At 35.7% G+C, this 26,266-nt stretch overlaps 1 protein-coding gene across 3 annotated transcripts in view; it reads left to right on the top strand.

Annotated features, from left to right (window-relative positions):
- LOC110034109 overlaps positions 1-26,266 on the top strand; it is a 62,610-nt gene that overhangs the window by 18,775 nt on the left and 17,569 nt on the right. For all 3 annotated transcript variants that reach the window (XM_020738371.1, XM_020738372.1, XM_020738373.1), the window contains exons 4-7: positions 9,101-9,213; positions 9,325-9,390; positions 23,724-23,825; positions 23,907-24,474. In XM_020738371.1, coding sequence (XP_020594030.1) covers positions 9,101-9,213; positions 9,325-9,390; positions 23,724-23,825; positions 23,907-24,474 — 849 coding nt within the window. The remainder of the gene's footprint in view (positions 1-9,100; positions 9,214-9,324; positions 9,391-23,723; positions 23,826-23,906; positions 24,475-26,266) is intronic.

Consider the following 26,266-nt stretch of genomic DNA (forward strand, 5'->3'; position numbering starts at 1 on the left):
AACATGTTCATTTAAATCTTATCCAATAATTTTTTTTCTAAAAGAGGTATCATTTGTATTAATTCTTCTAGTTCAGTTCATAAATTTTCTTTTGAATTTATATCTAAACACACTTGATGAAGAGAAGCGCTTAGAACATTAAAAGACTTAGTATCAACCACAATCTTTAGTGCTATAACTCTATCCACAAATCGATTAATATTTATAACATTATCTTTCAAACTTTTATTTATAATTGCACCCATATCATTTCTAGTGTGACTCTTACATGAATACCAAAATTTAAAGGATTCCTGTCATAATTTTTCAACAAAAATTTTATGCTTGTTGTTGACTTCTTAACGCAACCTTTCACTTTTCGCATACAGGACTTAAGACCCAACAATGATGAGTGTGATACCATGAGAGTTAATAGCCTTAACCTGTTTATCACATAGAGGAAACATAAGATGAGAAGAAATTTGTTGTTATACATGATCTCTTTCTTCAAGAAAGTGTTCATCTACTCACCTCCTTTGGAACCTGGATACGATGAAGGTCATCACATTCATAGATCATCTTGAGCCAACTAGCCCTTTTGAAGATATCCTTGATTACTTTTTGAAGTTTGTACTTGCCAAAGGCTCTCCTGCTCATTTTCAAAACCTTTGACATTCTAGAAGAGAATAAGGATGAGTACAAGCAGAGAAAAATGAGTTAGAGAGAGAAGCTTTGGGATTTTTAAATTTAGAGAAGTGAATGCGGTCGCAATTTGGAGAAGTGAATGCAGTAATAGAGTTAAGTTATTCATTGTAGAGGATTTTTAACCCAACCAAACCCAGTCAAGCTATTTATTGTAGAGGATTTTTATACCAACCAAACCTAGTCAAGCTATTTATTGTAGAGAATTTTTACCCCCAACTAAGCCATCTATTTGAGGGGCATTTTCGGGCTTTATCTTCAGTTTGTAGCATTATGTCTTGGGAACATCATCACCATGATACACTATTCGAATGACTTTGACGCCTTGGCATCTGAGGTCGAGTACGACTAGTTCCCAAAAATCTCAATAACTCTTTATATAACCATTGAAGTTGGGCCTGACTTGAGCCACAAATATTTAATCAACTTTTCGGATCAATTTTGATTATACTTGTAAACAACTACTAAAATATCCTCTAGCAAGAGTTAGATATAAAACTTAAATTTAATTCCATGAAATTTATAAAAGATCAAGTATTTTTCATGCGAAGAAAATGAGTATTGCGAGGACTTTGGGCTGAACCGGCCCCTTATGGTTTGGAGGGCTGCCCCCCAAGGGGAAGGGTTCTCCCTCTTAGTTATCCTTTATTATAAATAGGTTGTTATCTGTGTTAGGGTTTATTATTCTGTTTTGAGATTTATGTCAAAACAACCATCAGCGTCTCTCTTCCCTTTCCAAGGTTATATCCAACAGCTAGAAGGTGCTCTGGTTGTAAATATTTTTGAGGTGGTGTGTACATTCCATTTCCCACTTCCCTTTACCTTCATCCAGAATCCGGATCAGTTGTCATCTCCGCTGGAATATTTTGCCAACTATTTTATTGCTGCCAACTACCGTCCATCTCCTTCCCTACCCATTTCTACCTGTTGTTGTGACACCCAAACCCATCTGCACCCTCCTCCTTTTTGTGAACCTTGCCGCCAACCTCTCCCCACCTTCGCTAGTTGCCACTAAGTTTGATCTCCCTATTCTCCTGTCGTTGAATGCATCCCAACGCCTCAGACCTTGTTACGTTCACCTATTTCTGCAACCCTCTATACAACAACCTTCATCGAGAAGTCACCAACTCTCTCCCACCAGCTTTCCCTCCATCCATCTGCTCAAACCATCTTACCAACTGCTAGGGTGCTGCCTTGCTGTCTTACACACCTTCGTAGCCTCCGAGTCCTCTCAATTGTCGTACCACCGACCTACGTCCTAGTTTGGGGCCGTGTCGTTATTTTTCTTATTTTCAAGCGTCATGGGTGTAAAGTATGACAATAAAGTATTATTTCATTGTGGGTTTTGGGTTAACTATGATATCACTGAGTACGTCATAATAAAGAAAAATAACACACACACACACACACACATGGTAGTCTATAATGACATACATAAACATTATCAATTTTTTCATCTTAATGCTGACTCAGTCCTTCGTTAAAGTTGTCATTAAGAAATACAATGAAAAAATAAAAATTGTGTCAACCAGGACATATACAGGTAAACTTTTGGACCTCATTAAGTGGTGTAGCATGAACTTTCCTCCAATGAGGAATTATTTTGACCTCATAGACTCCAAGGAGCTATGGATGAAGATGACCTTTGCCTTCAAAGTTTGAAGCTCATCAGCAAATCTATCAATGGCACTACTTGCTAATTTGGGTCGAATTTCCAAGGCGACTATTCATTCTTAAGTCTCCTCCATCCCCGCCTCGAGGCACAACAGTCGATCAAACAACTTGTTTATGGCTCTAATAAATAATAATTGATTCTTTGACATCATTTGATGAGCCACTTAGGTCAACACTTTTCCAAATTGTCTCAGTAACCCAGTCATCCCCGTCAACTTAGGAATCTTCCTCCCCCCAATGGAAAGTGGAGGCCGCTATTATAAAAAGTTAGGGACTAGGGGAAGCTAAGCACTACAACATGGTTGTCATCTCCTCTACTTTCCTTAGTGTTCATAGTGAATTAACATCCTTCCTTTCTATTGTCATTATCTTCTTGTCTTTTAGATAACGCATCATCAAGGCAATGTGTTAGCTCACAACACCATGTGCCCACGTGGTACTTGGTAAACCAATGCTTCAGACCCGATTTCAACCAGTTCATGGTTTTCACTACAAAGTAGAAGCAATTCCAAAATTTAAGAATAATTCATATTTAACCATGACAAGTTAAAACGATCAGCCCCCTCCACAGCTGGGGAGAATTCCATTTCAGGGATAGCTTTGGTCCCCGGAAACACCTCGAAGAAAGAGTTATATATTCTCAATATAATTCTTAGAAAAATGTTAATTAATTTTTGCACTCGCCAACTCGACTAGCACCTCGCCCTTCTCTCATAGATTGTCTCCATTCCGTAAGAGTAGGAATCGTCATCGCCATTAGAGTCTCATTTTGTTGGGGCAACTATCTTCACCTTTTTGCTTATCATGCTGAGTTTGAGTCTCATTATCTTACTCAGTGATATGCATTTTTCGTCTTTTTGTTAGCTCGACCATTACAATCTCATTAGTAGTTGAACCTCCCAAAATCCATCTCTTATGGTTGAAAAGCTCAAATGTCGAGGAATGAAGGAAAAGTTAATAACACTAAAGGTTGCGTATAACTCTCTTTGTTGTAGAGGAGATAATTTACAAGGAATCTAACTACACTGATATGAGAAAAATTATAATAATTGAAATTTAAAAAATAATAAATAAGAATAAATCAAATAGGTGTGATTGAATAAGTACAACTAGACATCAAACACGTAATCGCACTGTGCTCACTCGCCCTGATAAAGTTGTACGAAATAGGTATTGTATGCCCAGCGCCTGGAGGATCCATTGAAAGTCTGTTGTCCACGTAGGGAACAATACCCTCTTTTCCTCTTATTTTCTTGAAAAAAAAACAGTTAGTGTTATGGTCTCCTATTGTTTGATTCAATGTTGACAAGGGACGAGCTCCGACTTCCATTTGTCCTTTGTTTGACCTCCCGCTAGCGACTGTCTCAACCGTTTCAATCAAGGAATCTAGTGTCACTCAATTTGGAATTACATAATAGATCGATGGAGTGAGTAAGAGACAAAGGAAGGAGAGGAAGAAATGATAGTGAAGGAGAAGGAAGAAGAGGAAAGAAGGGTATCGTGTGTGCCCTAGCCGACCGGCGGAGAAGAATAAGGAAGAAGGAGAAGAGGCAGCTTTACTTACGATACTTGTGCAAAAGAGTTGTGCCCCAGTCAAGCAAAGTGGAAGAAAGAGGAAGACTTACGTGCGTCTTAGGAAAACATCCGTTCTCTTGGAAGGAAAATTTGACATTACTTCCTGGGGCGGAAGGCTTTGGTGTCGAGTACGAGTGTTTGGGGAGGAAGGAAAACACTGCTTGAGTGAAGAATAAGAGGAAGGAGGGAGGAACGCATATGGTAGTGGAGTCGGGTTGAGGGCTCGACAGAAAAGGGAAGCCGGCTTCATGCACTGTTACCATGCGAAGTACTAGAGGAAGAGGAGTTTAAGACTATTAGATAAGAAGAAGCATCGGGTCTGCGAGAAGAGTGAGATCGAACCAAGCAATGAATATAAAAAATATATGTGTGTGTTTATTTATTGAATGTTAATAGAAGTCTAATTAAATCTTGCTCAAAATATTGAAATTTAAGGTTGGAAGGAGAAGTAAATGAAGTGTTTGAGCTAAGGGAAGATGGAGATCGATCTAAATAAACTTTATTCAGGTAATAGTTTAGGTGTTTATTTATATAAAATATTTTATTTCATTAAATGAAGGAGCGCCTATGATAGTGGAGTTGGGCTGAGCGCTTGACTAAAGAAGGAAGCCGACTTCATGCTTTATTACCATGCGATAGAGTAGAGGAAGAGGAGTTTGAGCCCTATCAAAGAAGAAGAAGCTTCGGGTGTGCGAGAAGAGTGAGACCAAGCAAGGGATAAAGGTATGTTAGGGTTTTATCAGGTTATTTAATGAATTTAAAAAGTTTATGTGTGTTTATTTATTTAATGTTAATAGAAAGTCTAATTAAAACATGCTCAAAATATAGAAATTTCAGCTTAGAAGGCGAAGTAGGTGAAGTGTTCGCTAAGGGAAGATGGAGATCGATCCAAGCAAACTTTGGTAAGGTAATAGTTTGGGTGTTTATTTGTATCAAATATTTTATTTAATTAAAATGGTGTTTATTAGTATGATTAATAATTTTAAATAGTGGTTAAAAATTTGATTTAATGAATTATGGATTTGGATCGTGATTTGGGCAAAAGAAGTAGAGCCAAAAATGGGCGATAGTGAAATGCAGTCAGAGGATCAAACTTGTATAGATGTCCTTTAAAACAAAGGTGAGTAATTATTTTTTTATTTGTTTTTAATTATTGATTTATTTTGAATTCACATTTTAAGTTCTTAAAAATGAACTTGCAGTATTGTTTTAAAAGCAAATATTTCATTTATAATTTTCATTTTGAAAGTCTGAAATATATCTAACAAATGGGAAAAAAATAATTGATATATAAAAGTACATTTAAAATTGATATAAAATGATAAGTAAAATTTTAATCAATAAGGATTTTCTCTCAAATATATTGTCATGAGATGCGATATAATCGTGCACGAAAATGAAATGAATTGGTAAAGATGTAATTACGTGTGCAAGATTTTGAGGGTATCTATGGTTACAACTTTTTGTATACCTTCGGGTATGCAAGTAATTCTGATATAATTTCTTTAAAAGAAAAGTAAGGTTAAAAAGATAAATACTTAGATTAAAACATGAAAGTTTAATTTAAAATGAAAGCTTACAATTTAATTAATTAATGAATTATATTTCTTTTGGATATTCATGTATAGAATTTGCATATTAATTTAATGTATAATAAGTTTATACTTGCCCACTAAGTTGTGATAAATTTGCTGTTTAAATTAATTGTTTCTTTAGGTAAAATATTAGGTTAATATAACTGACAGGAGGGATTTGATTTACAGGAGAAGGACTATTAATATTATATAGTTTATTGTTTATTTTGCTTCTAGTTTTTATGTTATTCAATTTGGAGAACTGTTGGCCTATTGTTAGTTGGATTGTGACTCTCAAGCTATGTTATAATTGGGATGAATTGGATTCTGTTTAGTGTACTTGTGATTTTTTTGGCTTTTTTTTATTATTGGAAGTTATGATGGCTTATTGTTTGTTTTAAAAGTTAGGTTAATGTCATCCGACTTCAATTCGTGGCTTGTTTAATTTTAAGCTATCAGGTATGGTTATAAATAAATGATAGAAATGTCAAACTTATGAACAAAATACCATCACAACTTCCTTAAACTATATTACCTATTTTTTGTACACCTTAGATGTTAAATTTTTACCCTAATGAGTTTCCTTCAAATAGAATAAGCAAATGAAATTAGCACAAGGGGAAAACTAACTCGCCCAAAGAGATAATCAAGTTATCTACTTTATTTCTGTAAAAGTTTATTAACTCATTCTTGTGTTTTATATACATAAATCTTCAAAGATACAAGAGAAAAAGGATTGGGAAAGTAGATGTTTTAGATTCGACTTATGTTAAGAAAGGCAGAGGTAGACCTAGACCTAGGAAAACTTGGCCTAGGAAAACTTGGGTTTATTGTATAAAAAATTATCTTAATTTATTAGAACTAAATGAAAATATGACACTAAACAGGACACAGTGGAGAAAAAATGATTCATGTAGCCAACCCCATTAGTGGGATTATGGCTTTGTTGTTGTTGTTTTTGTTCAAAGATACAAGAGAATTGGAGGATTGAATGTGTATTCTATGGGTAGACTCACCCAAAAGGAGCGTCAGAGGATAAGCTCATCGAGTCGGGATCAAATTTGACTTTCTAGGGAAGATATGGACTAACTTGCCAACTGAATTCAGTGAGACATACCAGTCGGGTTTTAAAAGAACTTGCCCAAGCAAGTTCAAGGTATCTACTCACTAAGAGTCAGGCACTCACATGTTGACTAGAAAGAGAATATTCACCAGGCTTGAGAAGAACTTGATCAAGGCCATCACTAGGCACGTTAGATTGATCTAGCCTGAGACAACTGACTATGCTTAAAGAAGTTATTTGACCCACTTCTATGAGACCCAACTACTCCTTTAGACCTAACGATCGACTACTATTTAAGTCCGAGTTTATATTGCAAAATACGCACTTCTTTTTTTTTTCTTGTATTTATTGCTTGTATTGTTCATTCTTCAACTTTTCTTATCACCTTGAGAATCCCGATGCTTATTTATAAAAATGGGTTTGGGGGTTTCAAATTTGATTATGGACTTTGGATCTTATCACTGTATTATTTTTGTCGTGATGGTAGACTTTTATTTTTCTGCCTCATCCCTAGAGAGCCTTTAAAGTTTTCTTCAAGTTAATAAAATTCTGGTGTGACCCATGGATAGATTTGAATCAAGAGACATTAAGCTTAAAAAAGTTAAATTCCATGTGGCTTGGTAGGAGTCGATGTAAATACATGGCAATGTCAAAGAGTTTAGAGGGTTACATGTCCGTGAACAAACATGTTGTAGCATTGGAGTGCTTAAAAATTTTTGGTTGGTTGGGAGCATTTGATGGGAGTTAATTGGGTTTAGCGATTAGGGGGTATAAACATGGACTCTAAACATAAAAAAATTAGGATCCTACATGACTTGGGAAATTGTTATATTTATGGACATCATAAAAATTAAGCTTCTTTTATAGCTAGCTAGATAGGATTATGTCACATCCAACCATATGAGGTGAGAGTGATGAGTTGCTATATATAACATGATTGATTTAGTGTATAATAGAATTAGAACGGTATTGGTTCTGTTCAATTTGTAGCTAACATGTATTTTTCCATTGGTTCCTAAGAAGTGTCAACTAGGGTGCTCCAAATGGCATTTTGACATGCTGCTTAGTATTTTAATGTCTATTTAGAGAGTCTGTGCTTCAACTTAGCATGGATTGAGAACCATGGAAGCAAGAAAAGGAAGTAGTTGTGGACCTTGGATTTTGTACCTTCTAATAATTTTGCATTTTTCTTGATCTTTCAAAGTTTGCAAGCGAATGAAAGCTTGAAGAGTATTTGGAAATTTTCAGTGCTTGAGTTTTGCTGCTTGAATTTGTTTTTACATCCTGTTTTGGTAACCGTAACCAGTTTAGCTAAATATCATAATGTCAAGTATAAAGTTAGGAATATATCAGACAGAATAATATGAAGAGAGAAAGATGGAGAGGAAGAGTGTGAGCTGGGATCTATGGTAGGATTGCGTTAGTTATGTGATACATTATACAGTTAAAAGTTGAATTGGACGTGTGTGCTTTATATTAATGGCATTTGAAGTTAGCGTTATTTACCCAATGGCATGTTGATTTGGTTTTGAATATCTGAACATTCTGTTAGGTGTGTACTTTATAGCATAGCTTGCAGTGAGAACCAATGAAGCTTTGATAGGAAGGAAAGCCATGGTGGACCTTTGATTTGAGACTTATAATATTTGTCATTGTTTGTTAATGAAGCAAAAGTTGAACAGTATTTGAAAAATTAAAGTACTTTGAGTTTTGTTGCTTGAATTTGTCGAGTCATCTAGGTTTGGTAAATTCCAGCTGTTTAGGTAATATTTTAATTCCTGAGTATCTCTCTTTTTTTTTTTGGAGTTAATTGGCAACTGTATATCCTCATTTGTCTGCCAGACTGTGTAAGGCTAAAGTTTTGCTACCTTATTGTTTCTGCGTACTTATATTCCATAAAATATGTAATCCCTGTGCTGGCTGTTTTATCTTATATTTGTAGTTTGGAGAGCTGATTAATTTTTTGTCCTTTCTTTTCACCAACTTTTCCCAGGTTACCCGCAAAGTGCATCTGAAAAAAGTACCGCTGTTTATATTTAGAGAAGTTTCCCTTTGAGTGATAATTGTTAAAAGTGTCTACTTAGATTCCACAGACTTTTTTTTATTACAAAAATTTGCAAACGTGTGAAAAGCTTCATCTTGGGGATCAAAACATTGTGCTTAATTTAGGACTTCTTATATGTCGACTGATAGATGTAACTGTACCTTGGTGCAACCTTGATGTGAAATCCTGGTTCCTTTTTCATAGAAATCTCACTTGCAGTGACTTGTATGTGAGTGCAAATATTTTACAAACTTGAAGCATTTCTTAGGACACTAAATAGTTTTCTATGTCAAATAGTACCTGACAGGTTCACATATTCTCGTTCGGATTATTCATCAGCTAATAGGATGAGATATCTTCATCATTACTGTCCAGCCATTCGATCTATTAGAGAACATTGTACATTTTTGGCAGTTTATTCATTCCATATACTATGATCCTTTTTTATGTTTAAATATTTAAATTTATTTTCATTTATTCAACTTGTAGGCGTTGTTTTATTTCCTGAAGCAACTCTCCCTCTTAGGGTGATACTTCCTAGATTCAAAGCTGTTGTTGAAAGGGCTCTGCATCAAGTTGATGCTCCATACACTATTGGTGTGGTACGTTGGCTTGTGTTAGCTTATTTCATTATTGGTTTTAGCCTGGCTGTACTGCCTAATTAATACTCTTCAATAAATGTTCAGATTTGATTGAATAAATCTTTATTTCAGATGAGAGTCCATTGGCATTCAGATGATGGAAGAGTGCTCTTTGGTACAACTGGTACAACTGCTGAGGTAATATTTAGCATTTACAATTGTGCTTCTATAAGACCTGAATGCTCTGTTTTATGTTTCACTTTTTAATTCTTTTCAGTTTTTCTAATTCATTTTAAAATCCAAAGTGCTTGTTTCTGCTTCATTTTGTAAGATTTTAGTCTTAACAAAATTGTTGTATGAAAGCTCTATTTGTGGTGAATTGCACAACAAAAATGACCATCTGCTCATGCACCTCTTCAAAGGTTTGACGTTTTTTGTGAATGCACTCACCCCGCAGCCCAACCATAATTGAAGTCTTTATTTCATATCACAATTTTATCAAATGAAACATTTATAGCATGCTTATTTAAACTAACTATTTGAAAGCTACATGATTGAGGTAGTACATGTAATGAATTTGCTAGTGAAAGAAGTAAGGGCATGCATAAACCCGGACGCCAGGCAAGCTGTCATCATTTGTAGTCTTTTGTCAGTTGTGATCGACTTTATTTAGGCTAGATTTGGCCAAATAGTTGAGGCAGTCAATTTGGTAAAAGTTCATTTTCTTATTGAGATTATGAAAAATGATGGGTGAAATCTTCTTGATATTTAAGTTCTGGGGGCGATCATTTTAATCTTGTCAAAGAAAGTGATTAATAATGTGGCAATGGTGAAGTTCTCTGCAAGATTGATCATATTCCTTCAAATTTGTACTGTAAGTTCTGCATGCAGCAATTTAGCATTTTATAAAAAATATTATTTGTTCAAATAAAAAGTAACAAAACTATAAAAGTAACAAAAAGTAACAAACACTATTAAACAAGTAGCAAAAGATGTACTTTGAGAATCAAAAGAAAAAGTTTCTTCAAATAAAGATAGTTGGTGGTGGAATAATAATGTGCAAGAAAAGATAAAATATAAAAAGTTATGTTATAAAAATTGGTTTAAATGTAAAAATTTAGAGAACTGGGAAAAATATCAAATGACCTGCATGGAGTCTAAAAGAACAACCTGTGATGCTAAAAATTCTGCTTTTAATGATCTTTATAATAGATTAGATACTAAGAAGGGTGAATTAGATACTAAGATAATAGATTAGATACTAAGAAGGGTGAAAAATATATGTATAAGCTAGCCAAACAAAGAGAAAAAAAAGTAAAGATTAAACTCAATTAAAGTGGTATCAAAGATGAAAATCAAAAAGTGGTTTTCTTAGAAAAAGATATTCAACATAGGTGGGTGAGTTATTTTGATAAACTATTTAATGAAGTTTCTGAAAATACGATCAACCTTAGTGATCTTAATATCGTTAATAATAATAAAATGTTTCATTTTTACCGTCGCATTAGTAAAAAAGAAGTTTTGAAGGCTTTAAAGAAAACCAAGGGTGGAAAGTCTGTAGGACCTGAAGATATCCCAATTGAAGTATGGAAATGTTTAGGAAATTTGGGAGTTTCTTGGCTTACTAAACTCTTTAATATTATTTTAAAAACTAAAAGGATATCTGAGGAGTGGAGGAAGAGTATTTTAGTTCCCATTTTTAAGAATAAAGGGGATGCACAAGAGTGTGCAAATTATAGAGGAATTAAGTTGATGTGTCATACTTTAAAATTATTGGAGAGGGTAATTGAACATAGGTTAAGACGTATTACGAAGATTTCTCGTAATCAATTTGGATTTATGTCGAGCAGGTCTACTATGAAAGCTATACATTTATTGAGAAGTTTGATGGAGAAGTTCAGAGATAATAAGAAAAATCTACAATTGATTTTCATTGATTTAGAAAAACTTGTGATAAGATCCCGAGAGATTACCTTTGGAGAGTTCTTGAGATGAAAGGTGTTGATATGACTTAAATTCAAGTCATTAAAGATATCTATACTAGAGCCGTTTCTTGTGTTCGAACTGAAGGAGGATTGACCAAATATTTTCCTATTTTCTGTTGGATTACATAAGGGATTAGCTTTAAGCAGATATTTTTTTGCTTTAGTTGTGGATGGTCTTACAGGACATTTAGAGGAGGATGTACCTTGGTGTATGCTTTTTGCTGATGATATCCTTCTCATGGATAAGACGAAAGAAAAAGTCCAGGAAGAACTTGAATTATAGAGGTCTACATTGGAGTCTAAAGGTCTTCATTTGAGTAGAACTAAAATGAATACATGGAATGTAATTTTAGTAGTAGTAGCTATAGTGACAGAAGTGTAACTTTGGGTGATTAAATTATTTAAAGGTGTGAACAATTTAGATATCTCGGGTTTGTTGTTCAAAAAGATGGTGATATAGATGGGGATTTTAATAGTAGAATTCAAGTTGGTTGGTTGAAGTGGAGGATTGCTTCGGAGCTTTTGTGTGATAGAAAAGTGTCGCTTAGTCTGAGAGGAAAACTTTATAAGATGGTAGTGAGACCTTCAATGCTTTATGGCGCTGAATGTTGGCCTTTAAAATGTGGCGCTGAATGTTGGCCTTTAAAAGAGAAGCATAATACTAAATTAAGTGTTGCCGAGATGAGAATGATTAGGTGGATGAGTGGCTTTACACTTAGAGACATAATGCGAATTGAATATATCCGTGATAGGGATGGTGCAGCTCCTGCGACGGGCAAAATTAGAGAAAGTCATCTTAGATGGTTTGGTCACATTAAGCTTCGACCATCTAATGATCTGATTAGGAGAGTAGATGTTTTAAATTTGACTTATGTTAAGAAAGGCAGAGGTAGACATAGGAAGACTTGGGCTTATTGTATAAAAAATGATCTTAAATTTTTAGAACTAAATGAAAATATGACACTAAATAGGACGCAATGGAGAAAAATGATTCATGTAGCCGACCCCACGTGGTGGGATTAAGGCTTTGTTGTTGTTGTTGTATAAAAGTATTATTTGTTCTAAAGATGGTTGGAGGTGTTTTGTAAGCAAGTTCAATAGCGAATGACGTTGCTAACTTTAATGTAATGGAGGATGAATAAAACAAGGAATGAGCATGCTAGGATCTTGGATTGCATGTTGGGTTATTAAATATGTTGTGTGGAGTTTATTAGCATTGCAACATCCTTGATTAATAAAGGTCTCTGAAAACCATTGAATCTCATAAGATCATGTAGTTTTTAAAGGTTTTTTTTTGTCTTTCCTATATTCATATTGATGCTAAATCTAAATGTTTTTTATAGACTATGATGATAGTGAATTTGATTATCTTTTTTAGGATGCCCAAAATTGGGAGTTTATGTAGTGTAACGATGATATTGTTTTCAAAAAAAAAAAAAAAAAGGGATGGTTGGATAGGTCTTGTCTAAAGGCAAGTTGATTGCAAACTTTGATTGCTTTGAAAATTTGAAGTTGAATGTAATACCATTGTGAGGTATCCCTATAGTTAAATAAAAATTATATATAGCTCCTAATGCTCCAATTAAGAGGTCTAGTGGAACTTTGCGACAATGAAGAAGTTACTCTCTTAAAATTATTCCTATTCTATTACTAATGGAGGTGAACAAGGAGTTATGATGAAGCCATGAAGAATAAAGAATTATTCACGTGGAAGTTGGCTATTATCTAATCAAACATGATACTTGACCAAATTATCATTGGGGTGGGAGGTCTTGCAAAATAAGTTTATTTATTAGATCAAAAAAGAATATGATGATAAAACGTGACGCAGTGGTATGTTAGTTTTTAATTAAGGTTTTCAGCATTAATATGTTATTGACTACAATTAAATTTATTCATTAATTTGAAATAAACCACAGTTAGAATGATGCTTGTGCTAAGGTCGAAGAGTTGCACTTGGAATAACGGGAATTCAAGGCAACTTTTCTTCATAGGATGATCATTATTATTGTGTGAAGATGTTTGGTTATTCTTCTATCATTTTATTATATTATCTTAATGGTATGTTGGCAGTAAGTGGGCCAAAAAGAAAACTACTAGTTGAAAAGGTGTTGATTTCCAAAATAATGCGGAGTAGTACTATTGATATTCAAAGGATTTGTAAATAATTCTTACATGAATCCTAGAATAGAAAAGACAGGAAAAATGAAATAACACGAAAGGAAAGATATAACACCTAAGATCTCCAATTAGTCAATTCATATTAATTATTTAAAGATAAAGAAAACAATATAAAATAGAAAAACCTAAATAGGAAAGTAAATAAATCCAATCCAAGAAAATAAATCTAAAATAGGTAAAAGATAAAACTATATTAGAAAATAAATCTAATCCTCATAAATTCCAAGAGGAATAAATTAATTTAACTTCTAACACTCCTCCTTAAGTTGAAACATGGTTGAAAGTTATGTTCAATTTGGATTTGAAAGCATCAAACATTGAGTGAGGAAGATCTTGTGAAGTAAAAATTGAATTCTTCATTCTGTACTACGGTTGTCGTTGATTGCAGTTCCTGCAATGTCTGTAGATAAGCGAATGACACTTACAGGTAATATTCTAGGAGAGTTTGCAAAGAAATAAACAACCTATAGAAAAAAATTGACTTCTGGTTGACTACGGTTGTTTTTTATTGCAATTATCTTTGACTGCAGTTCCTATAGTGTGTAGGGAGGCGGAAGACTCCTACAGGTAATGCTATAGGAGAGTTTGCAGGGAAGTATAGAAATTCTAGAAAAAGCTTAAGGGTATGACACGTAGAAAAAAAATGCTTCGGAGGATGGTCTGATGCAGGCAAAGCTTTGGAGGAGGGTTTGTTGCTGGGAAAAACTTTGAAATAGGGACTGTTGCAGGTAAAAAAGGCTCTGTTGAAGGGCTCCTCGCATTGGCGAAATAGAACAGAAGCTTGCAGGGAGGCACAACTTCTCGAGAAAGGATCCAAGCCAGTCAAGATTTCTCCTAGGAACTGCAGGAAAAAAAAGGACCAGTGCCCATGAGGGCATTCATTGTCAAGGAAAGACCGCCTGCAAGCGTGTAAAGGAATTCCCACTAGCCTGATAACTGACAACAGTGGGTGCTCTGGCCGGAAGAGGGCTTGCAACCGCAAAGGGCCTGCCTGGAAGTTTTTCAGCAGGCAAAGAGGATTTCTGTCAGTAGGGACACCTTGCTTGCACCTCCTAATAAAGCACTCATCAAGAGGAATGTTACGAAAGTAAGAAGTCATGAGCCCTCATGATGGTCTCAACATTTGACTGCTTAAACATAAAACTACAGCAACTGCACCACTCACCTAGGCCAATTAGAGTGAAAGGAAGTTGTATATGACCCAAGCTTCATAGACTTCGCGAATTGAATCAAGTTGCTTATGTTCTGAGTGTTCTAAATAGTTACCTAGATAAACAACATGGTAGGAAAAAAAAGTAGATTCGTAGTTTTCTGAGAGTTAATGTAAATTATGAAGTTTCTATTGGAACCACATGGATGTGTTAATGTTGACATAATTGGAGATATTACTGCTTGAAAAAGTAAGAACAAGCATGCAGTGTTTCAAAGCTACATAAGTTATTTACTTCTGCTATAGTGGTAGAGTTTATTGCTGTGATTGAAACAAGAAAGATTTTTTGGTTGCAATTATTCTTGGAAGACCCGAGTCAAAGTGTAAGAATTGTGATTTGGATTGTGACCATTGGGATGTTATTCATTTAGCAGATAATCAAGTTTATCTTTATAGGAAAAAACACATTCAAGTTCATCATCAGTTCTTCTAGTTGGCTTTGGAGGATGGTATTTTAACCTTTAGGATGATTCCTAAGAGCTTGAATCCAATTGATGTTGACAAAGATTGCTCCAATTGAAAAATTGAAACTTCAGATGTTGACGTTAAAAGAGTATTAAAATTAATTAATATTATTAATTAGATTTAATTCGATTTAATTAAATTTAATTGATATTAAGTCATTCGCTCCCACTTTCATGTCGTTAACTGTTCGCGCTTCTATTTGAATTAAAAGGGAGTCTCCCATAACTTATTTTATCAATCGTACGATCTCTCCGTTGCTCTCCTTTTTTGTTCTCCACTTGAAACCGCAACAGTGTGAAAACTTCCTCTCTGGCAATCCGTACCCCCTCTCCTCTCCCTACTTCATTCATCTTCTCTAGTTTGAAACCCACGCAGCGTAAGTTACCGTTCCCCCATTTCATTTGCACTATTCAGTCTTCAATCCTCGTTCTCCTCCCTGTTGTCGCATGTAAATCCTGAATTCTTCTTCTTAAGCGGCACCTACATGATCTTTCTTTACTTCGTCGCTCCTTCCCTGTTGATCTTACACTCACAGTGTCGTTCCACCTTTCTCCTTCTTCACTTCCCTGATCCCTCTCTGTTGAGCCTCTTAACCCGCATCAACCTTCCTCCCTGCACAGAAACCATCACCTCCTTCTCTATTCACGTGATCTTCTCTGTGCGATCGATCTTCTTTGCCGATCTCTTCTCTCAGTCGTCAAGTGTAATTCATGTCCCCGCCTTCTCCACTTTTGACAGCAATTTAAATCTTCTCAATTAAGAAAACTCATTGACTTCCCTGTCAAATTTACCTCACACAGTGTTACATTATTTGTTGTGCCTTCTAGGCCACGCTCGATTCTCTACTCCCTTACACACTGCCGCGACCCTCCTCGCCCCTTCCACTGTACCTGTGACGCCTTCAATTGCCTTAACTTGTCAAAACCTCGCCGCACTTACGTTCTTCCCTATGTCGAAGTCATTCGCTGGTTCTGCTCTGCCCTAGCCTACCACAAAATCGAAGCCTTCTTCATTGTTTCACGTGAATTCACCTAGTGGAGCAATCTCCAACCAAAGCCCTTCTCTTTGTTTCAGACGATCGTAATCTACCTCTTCCGCCTCTTTCTCAGTTCATAAAATCGAAGTTCGAGCCCTACCCATTGAGTCTATTTTGCTTATTAAGTCTAATTCGACCCATTAACCCCCTCTCCTACCCGAGCGAGTTTAACATTTGTTTTTCTCTTTGATTTTATTTTACTGTGTATTGTTGTAAAAAAAGTATAAGATCGTGTTGTGATGCTATGTTATTTTGTTATCGATTGTTGCTGTCACGGTTGAGAAGGTATAATTTTGGGGCAATGGGGCAATTTTTGAAATGTTCATTTGAGGAAATGCGAGTATCCGTTGGTGGAGAGATTATGTACCGGTTGAGGAAAACTGTGGATTCATTTGGAAAACTTTTTCAAATTGCGATTTTAAAATTCCCATCCATTAAAGCCCGAAGAGATAACATTGCATTTAAAATGTTAGCCAATAGAAGACGGTCCCCATTAAAGGCCGAAGAGATAACATTGCATGTGTTAATTTCCAAATAAAAAACTTATATCTTCAAAATAACTTGAGTCATTAAAGCCTATATAAGCTTCATGTTATTCCTAAGTCAAATGTAATGATTTGGAATATTTGAAAAATTTTGACTTTTTTTTCTCTCTCTTAAATTGTGTATGCCTTAAGAGATTCATATAGGTAAAAGTCATATACATGATATTAAAATCACTTGGCCTAAATTGTAAAATCATAATTATAGTTAAATGTTGCACAAATATATGAAATTAATGCCCGCATGTGCTCTAACCAATCTATAAAACGCTCAAATTTTAGGTTGGAGACTGCTACGCGAGATGATCGGGTTGTCTTGTCTATAAGATATGGTTGTAAATATCACTTAACTAGTTTGTTCATTCTCGCAAGAATTGGAGTTGATGACTCTAGTAACTTCAAAATAAATGTATAAATCCTAAAATAAGAATTTATAAGTCAAATCACCTGGTCTGATTTCCCTCCTTATAAGGACAAGAATCGAAATGACTGATAACCTAATAATCTAAAAGCCCGCCTTCAAATATAAAAGTCTTCAAATGCTTAACTCCTCGATGATGGTCGGGTTGATAGAATATTTCAATCGGATGGGTCAATCTTTAAAATCAAGATTTTCAAAATAACCAATTATTATACAAGTAAAATTTAATCACTAAAAGGCTAAAAGTAATGTCCATATGCCATTCGCAATAGTTTGTCGATGGTGACAAATTTTTTATGACTTCAGCTCACAAAGTGCTGTTGTCATACAAAATATATATCTGCATTCACAATCAAAGTAATTGCATGTTAGTAAGGACGTTTCCTGAATCTTCTGTTTGCTTGATTTCATTGTCAAATGACATCACAAAATAATAGTTACAATCAGAGTCCTCTGCCCTGATGTTTGCTGCCAAATGACACCATTATATTATGGCCACAACCGCAACCCTACAACTTTCTACCCTTTGAGTTGTAAATCATAATGTACAATTGATTGACACGGTTTTTTGTTAGCTAAGGTCGACTTAAATTTGTTATATTAAACAAATATCCACTCAGATCTAAAAGGATCTCTTGGATGATGCAATTCATGACTGCTGACAAGAATTCTTCTATCAGTTTGGGTCGACAACCTTGTTGAATTAAAGGATTAACAACACATACCACTATATGACTCGAACTATGGGACATACACTTTCTTAAATGCAACTCCTAAAACTGGTGATATTAAACTGTGTTTCTGGAATCAACAACACCAACCACTATATGAAGAAAAGAAAAAATTTGAAACCTTGTCTGCTCAAATGCACAAGGTTCTGAAAGTGGCAAAGGAGAAGAGTTTAATGAAAGGAAGTATGGAAGACCCAGTATAATTAAGGTGGATCAAAATCCGACTAAAAGACTTGACAATAGTCGTTACAGATCGCTCGGTGAGCCTCGAGCATGACACTCGGACAAAGTGTCTAGAAATCCACCACTGAAAGATCCCAACGAAAAGGTAAAGATTTTTGGAGGTCAAAACTTCATGAGAAAAAACATGACATCCAATGTGCATTCCCAGAGATCGGTTATCAATCAAGAATGAGTTGTAAAAAAGAAACCCAACTTAATGAATATCGTGGTGGTCGACACATTAGAGAATCCTCTAATAAGTTCCATCGTCAATCAACTTTTCTCGGAGAAGATATCCATCTCTCTCAAAGCCTTGTAATTGAAAAATTATTTGTTCCACTCTTTGAGCTCGATATTTACTGAAATCATCGCTCGGAGATTAGAGTGCAAGAAGTGGACAATAATAGTGAAGATACAATGGAGGTAGAAGTGGTTTATATGCTAGATAATGTCAAGGACTAACCAGACCCTCGCTTCTACCAGACTCGATGACACACAATTCAACCTACTGCTCAACTAGAAAAACAAGAAGAGCATGATAGTTCTTCATCAGAAGTTGAGTTGGTAGAAGAATTAAGGGATGAAGAAACTATTCTTATCGATACAGTTGCTTTAGCGAGAACAAAAACAAATGTGATGTCAATTAAGAGCTAAAGATAAAGAAATATCTCAGCTCAATAGTAATATGAATGAAATGATGACGTAGATGATTGTCATGATGGAGTTGATGCAAAGAAATGCTCCGACAGTCCTTACATTTGTCGTGCCAAACAACCATCAAGCACCTAGCAGCGTTGCTGCTAACTCCGCTATCAAACCAGTGCCACAAACTTCAGATGTATGAGGCATCTCTATAGAGAGAAATGAGATGAATCAGGTGACCCGTCAACCTATAACTCAAAATATTGTCAATACATCCAAGTTTGTGACAACGGTGTAGCTCGAAACATTGATCAATGAAAAGATCAAGGCTTTAATAGCCTTAGAATTGGCTGAGAAGCTGGTGAGTAAAGGCTGCCCTTATTCAGTTGAGTATGATGAAGTCCCTTATCCAAAGGGCTATTCAATACCCAAATTTAAAACTTTTAATGACCATGACGATCCCAAACAACATCTAGCCTAATTCAAGGAATCATGTGACAATACTCATTTGGAAAACCTTTTAAAATTAGGATTTTAAAACATCCATCCGAGGGAAAATCGAGTACCGTTCGGGAAATGCTGGTTGCGATCTAACCTTTTGTGCAAATACATTGAAGGTTGTTGCTGCGTTCTTAAGATCTTGGGTTAAATTTATATTTTTGCTCCTCAGAGTGTCTCATGAAACTGACGTGTGCGTCTTTTAAGGCAATTGGTAAGGCTGACATTCTTTTGTATCCCCTAAACTGGAGTTGGCATTTCCTGTATCCCTTAAAATTTACATTTGGACTTGTAAATAAGTTAAAATTTTGGAATTTTCGAACTTAAGAAATAAAATAGAATATGAATCATTTGAGTTTTTAAGTAATTTTGAAATTCAAGATTTTATAATTTAGGCTTTTAGGGTTTAAAATATATGGGACCTGGTTTTTAAATATTTAGACTCATAAGATTTTATAAGTTTTAAAGTTGTGACTTTTAAAACATAAACTTTCAAGGCTGAAAAAATATTAAAACTGGAATTTAAAATTTAAGCTCGGAATACTTAAAAATATTTTGAAATTGAGCTATTCATACTTAGGTTCCTGGAGATTGGAAATCAATTCAAACTTGAATTTTTTGAATTTAGGCTCATATTGGCGAAGAGTAATTCAAATATGGAGTTTCCTTAAAATTTGAAATTAATCATCACTGCCACCAAATTCACAATACACCTAATAACGAACAGAAGGCGGTCCCCATTAAAGCCCGAAGGTGTAACATTACATGCGATAATTTCTAAATAAAAAACTTATAGTTTCAAAATAGCTAAAGTATTTAAAGTTTATATAAGCTTTATGTCAATAATTTGGAATATAGGAAAATATTTTTAGACTTAGTTTGTACTCTCTAAATTGTTTATGCCTTAAGAGATTCATATAGATAAAAGTCATATACATGATTTGAAAATCTCTAGACATAAATTGTAAATCCTAACTATAGTTTAAAGGTTACACAAGTCTTCAAAGTCTCCAAATTCTTGAAGTTACTAAAATCAATGAAATTAAAGCCTGCATATGCTCCAGCAAATATATAGAATGCTCAAATATTAGGTTCGAGAATGTTGTGCTCGCTAATCAGGTTGTCTTGTCTTTAAGATGGAGTTTTAAGTCCCGCCCAACTTGTCTGATCCTTCTCCTTACAATGACTGGAGTTGATGAGTCTAATAACTTCAAAATAAACATCTAAAACTTAAGATAAAAATTTACAAGTCTAAATCATCTGGTTCAATCCTCCTCCTTGTAAAGACAGGGTCATCAGAACTCATACTCTAAAAATCTAAATACCTCCCTTCAAATGTAAGTCTTAAAATACTTAACTCCCCGATGATAGCCGAGTTGATAGAATATTTTAACCGGAGCGGTCACTTTTTTAAATCAAGATTTTCAAAATAATCAATTAATATTTAAGTAAATTCAATCACTTTAAAGCTAAAAACAAAATTCATTCGCTCTTCACAATAGTTTGTCGAGGGTGACAAATTTCTGATTGACTTCAGCTCATAAAGGGCTATTGTCATATTAAATGTATCTCTATATTCACAATCAAAGTAATCACATGCCAATCAAGTTGTAGCCCTAGTATTCTGCCCGCGTGATTTCACAGTCAAATTACCCCACAAAATAACGGTTACGATCAAAGCCTTTTGACCGGTTGATTATCGCCAAATAGCACCATTATATTGCGGTCACGACCGCAACCCGTATGTTTTTCAATAACTTTCTACCATTTGAGTTGTGAATCATAAGGGTACAATTGATTGACACAAAGCCGTTTGTTAGCTAAGGTCAACTTAAATTTATCCTTTTAGATAATTATCCACCCAAGATTTACAAGGATCTCTCATGGCTGCTGATAAGAATTTTTCTGTCTGGTTGGGTCGACTACATGTACCGCTAAGACTGAAAGGAAAATTTTATAAGACGGTGATAAGACCTGCAATGCTCTATGGCGCTGAATCTTGGCCTTTAAAAGAGAAGCATAATAATAAGTTGTGTTGCCGAGATGAGAATGATTAGGTGGATGAGTGGCTTTACCTTTACACTTAGAGACAAAATGTGGAATGAATATATTCGTGATAGGGTTGGTGTAGCTCCTGTGACAGACAAAATTAGAGAAAGTCGTCTTAGATGGTTTGGTCATATTAAACGTCGACCATTAGATGATCCGATTAGGAGAGTAGATGTTTTAAATTCGACTTGTGTTAAGAAAGGCAGAGGTAGACCTAGGAAGACTTGGGCTTATTGTATTAAAAATGATCTTAATTTACTAGAACTAAATGAAAATATGACACTAAATAGGACGCAATGGAGAAAAAGGATTCATGTAGCCGACCCCACGTAGTGGGATTAAGGCTTTGTTGTTGTTGTTGTTGTTATTGTTTGGTCGACTATCTACTTTGACTAAGAAGATTAAAGACCATGACGTCCCGAGATGACAGAATCATAGGATCTTGATTGTGTTTCGTCTTCATTCCCCCACCATCCATTTTAAGCTTCAAGTGATAAATTTTACAATTTAAAATTCTAAGTCTGCTACCATTATATGGTGAACATTGAATTATTAATGAATTGCCTTAATTAAAAGTGTTTTACCGTTATTGGGAGGGGGATTTAATCATTTGGGCTAGCGCCTGTTTGAATCCTCGAACCCTAGATAAAAAATTCCTCACAAAATGAGGGCAAAATCTCTAGATAATGTCTTATCTATAATTCAGCCCGTCTTCAACAAATCAAAAATAAAATAAATGCAGAGTCTCTAGGGAGCGGTCAAAATTTTTGGAGCCCACACAACTGAACTTATTCACTAAGACTGGGGACTTATTATATGTGCAGTGGAGATGTGATGATAGATTAGTCATCAAGTGTGATACTGTTAACTTTTAGAGCCTAATTTTTTCCTCACAAAAAAAAATGCTATAAAAACTTAGTTGTGGTTCACAGGTTACTTTTCTATGCATCTTTTTGAAATTAGGGCAATAATCTCCACAATCAATCATAGTGAAATCCATAGGAATGGCAATAGGACATTGCTATTTATTAGGTTTAACTTTTATAAAATTCCTTTGTATTTTGTGCATTGTTCCTTTTTTTTATTTTTTATTTTCTTCTTTTTTTCCTTCTCTGTGCTTGCATGAGTTTGTCCTATTTCCGAATTAATTAATCACCACTATTAGTTCTAACATAGTTCATATCATCCAGTGAAAGTTGTCAGTTAGATTGCTTCTTATCGATACTGTTCATTTAGAAACTTGGTCAGCTTTCAGACTTGGTTTTGTAAAGTTGAGTTGAACTTTACATAAACATAAGATTTTTATCTTAATTATATTTAAATTAATTTTAATTCTAGGCACAATAAGTGCTCATGATCAGTTTTCCTGTTTGCACTATCTATTGTTCATCCATGAATCTTCTTTTTCCCCCCATTTTTTTTTTTTTTTTTTGTCTAATCTTCTTTAATTTTTCCTTTCAATTGAACTATATCTTAATCTCATTTCTCCCCCAATTCTACTCTGCCTCAGTTTGCTCTTCTCTTCTTTTGCATGTCAAAGACAGTATTTCTCTCCTATTTTTCTTGTGTTAAATTTTAACTTCATTTCTTCGCATGACTCTCTGATTGTGCTGGGTAAACATACTTGGATCCTCTTCTATCCCTGGATTTCTCTATTAGATTCCAGTACTTTTATTTTCTTTTCCATTTTTGCTGTCAGAAGTATTCAGTCAGTTTTGTATTTATTTTTTATATGGGTTTTGATCCAAACTATTCATAATGGCCTTTTTGAAGCAGTGATTCATGCATGATGCCATGCCATTCATCGTCGCGCTACAAACTTGCTGGGTTTGGGCTCGTGACAGTGCTACTTTTTTTACTTACCTGATCAGAAAAGCAGCTTTTGCTGCTCTTCTTGCTTGAGTGCATCGAGTACCATGAGCATTGATTTGAGCAGTCTGTCAGAACTCCCCAAAACATTGCAGCTCTTGCTCATCTAATGGCTGAATCAACTGATTTAAAAAATGCATGCCTAGGCACTTTGATATCGAGTAGTTGATCTCTTGCTAAATCCAGCACCATGATTTTAGGAAGAGCTATCTTACTAGAAATAATCCATGAACTTTGCTGTAGTTATTGTAAATATAACTAGCTTTGTATAATATGTGTTTGGTGTTGCTGTGTAGTTCCATGCACTTTTCTACGGCACTGAGGTGCTAAAGTGCAGGCCTCTATCTGGCCTGTGGCAATCCTTCTTGCATTGTAGAAATTATTGAAGATACTTACGTTGCTAAACTACCATGCTTTTACATTTTCTACCTTCACAGGTTTAGCAAAATATTCAGAGTGACCCAATGTGAGAATCATTACGAATTTATCCGGTCCATAATTTGCTCATGAACATGTTTTTTTGAATGTCAAAGATAGATGCTTTGTTCACTTGATCCATTCTGTTCATCAAAATGAGTGCACGCCAAAATGCAGTAGTTAAGGGAGAGTGGTTCCCGTTAATTACGTTATGATTGTTTCATTTTTTAACCTAACTGAATATTTGCAGTGTAATTTTCTAGATAAGACAATACCGCCGCTTAGATGATGGTTCTTTGAACGTGGTTGCTCGTGGTCAGCAGCGGTTTCGCCTGAGACGCTCTTGGATAGATGTGGAAGGAGTGGTGAGATATATATTATGTTAAACATTGTGGCCATTTGTTGAGATGATGGGACGCTAATGGTTCTTGCATATTTCTCAATAGCCATGTGCTGAAGTCCAGATCATTAAGGAAGATACTCCTCTAAAAACACCAAAGGATGCCATTGCACAGTTAGCTTCTGTAACTGACTTTAGGAAACGTCACCACCCTTCTGCAAAGGTGTCAGGCTTTTCCCCTTTGCAGTTACATAATAAAATGCTAACTGATAATGACTGGGAATGTATGTCCGGTACAAGCAATGGTAGTGATCATTCAGATATGGAGTTGAAATTTTGTTTGTCAGGATATGATTCCTTTGGTGGATATGAGAGAATTCGAGAATGTTCCAGCAGTGATGAAGAATTCTCATACATACATGGTAAGCTCACAAGAAAATCTCATAGGAGTAAATCTCATCGGTTAGGACAGAATTACAGGTTTGGCAATGTGGGGGAGCATTATAGGCCTGACTTGGATTTGACAAAAGAATCAACAACAGTTGAAAAAGCTAGTGGCATAAATTGTGGAACCATTGATGGTTCAAGACGGATTCCAAGGGCCTCATTGTCTTTCTGGCCTGAGTGGGTCTACCAAATGCATGATTCTTATGCTCTTGCTCGAAGGGCTGCAGGTAATTTAACCATTCAGTAGTGTTCATGATATGACATGTTGTATTTCTAAAGTTTCCTCATACAATAATTTCTTTTTTCATATGTAGTAGTTTTATACCTTTATTTTAATTTATTCAAGATTTTGTGGGTGGAAACTGGTTTTGAAGATGGTGCGTAAATACTTGTAGCACATATGATTATCCTGCTGTCTTTGTGCTTGCATGCTTAGTGTTAGTACAAAAAATGATAGACCAGTTCATGTTATTTAATAACTGTTGACCTCATTTTTGGTGAGGTCTAGTCCTCCTCTTAGGATTTAGAATCTAGCCTTAGAGATCTCCCTTTGACTATCTTAGAACCTTAGAAATGGGACCCGCCTCGTTTTAGAAATTCAACCCGCTTCTGTACCCTTTTGGAGTTTCGCGTGTGTGGTATCGACTTCTAGCACTTAGAAGGATGAAACCGACATGAGGAAACCCGAAAGAAATTCCTATAGGATCTTTTTGAGCCTTAGGGTGGCTTTCTGCACAATTCGCACTCCCGCGCGCACAAACTTCGCAATTCGGAGTCGACACGTCTGATCGCCACAATTCGCATCGCTTGCACCGTTACCTGTCGAAGACTCGAATAAACTTTTTGAGACGATCGATCGCGGGTCAAATTTTTGTGAGATTTGAATTTTGACGCATTTTTGACCCGATTGTCGACGACGTCCTCCGAGCGACCCCGGATGACAAAATAGACTGCTCTGGCGCGTCCGGAAAGTCAATTTTGCCTGGGGAGGACATCCATTTTGTTATGACGCCGCGCGTGAATGAGGGAGGACACCCATTTTGTTACGACGCCGCGCGTGAATAGATCGCATATAAATTAATATATATATATATATACATATACATTAATTTATATAAACCAGATTATCTTTTTATTTCCTCTTTAAGCCCTAAATCCCCACTCTCCGCGCCCGAGCTCTGCCTCCCTTCCTTCTCCTGTTCGCGCGCCTGGCCTTTCCCTTTCTCGGTCTCGAGCCGAGCGAGCTCTTCCTCCTCCACGTGAGAGAAAGTTGACTTCTCATCCGTCCTTGCCCGACACCTTCTGCCGCGGCCCTCCTTCCGGAAGCCGTGCCAGTCTCCCCGAGCTATGGTTTTCCTTTTCGTGGTAGTTTGACTTTGGGAAGTTTGTTCCCTGGTACACTTGAATGGCAAACGCTCTTTTCTTCCTGATACTTTCCTCGCTGCCACTGGGCTTGCCGCTCGGTCCGAGATGTTTCGGTAGCATTGCCTTCTGTGGGCAGGGAGCGCGTCCTTTTCTTCTTTGGCCCGATTTGAGTGCCGTGGGTTCAAGGGGTGACCTTCTGTCTCTTCCCCTCTCTTCTCTGTCTATATAAGCATAGTTTCTTTTCAGATTTTTGGGTTGTTGAGAAAAAGTTTTCTAAGAGGAGAGTAAAAATTTTGGCTGTGAGGAGATTGGAAAGGGAATTTCTGTGAGAGAATTTCTTTGAGGTAAATTCTTGTGTTGCAGTGCTTTTACATTGGCATTAAAGAGGTACCCCTTCTTCCCCCCTCTTCTTCGGTGCCCTGTTTCCTTTCGGTTTTCCTCTCTGCCGAGCCTTTGAGCTTGGCTCTGTTGGATGATACAGCATGCTAATTTTCTTTGCTTTCATATATTTTGAAGCATTCACTCTAAAAGCATGTGAAGGATAGAAATATGAGCATGTTTCAGGAGTTCGATTTTATTACCCGCTTAGAACGGTGGAAGTATAGCATGACATAAGTGTTCTCCTTCTCTCTACTTGCTTGAGATAAAACAGTG

This window comes from Phalaenopsis equestris, unplaced genomic scaffold (assembly GCF_001263595.1).
Source record: "Phalaenopsis equestris unplaced genomic scaffold, ASM126359v1 Scaffold001345, whole genome shotgun sequence".
In the NCBI taxonomy this organism is placed as follows: domain Eukaryota; kingdom Viridiplantae; phylum Streptophyta; class Magnoliopsida; order Asparagales; family Orchidaceae; genus Phalaenopsis; species Phalaenopsis equestris.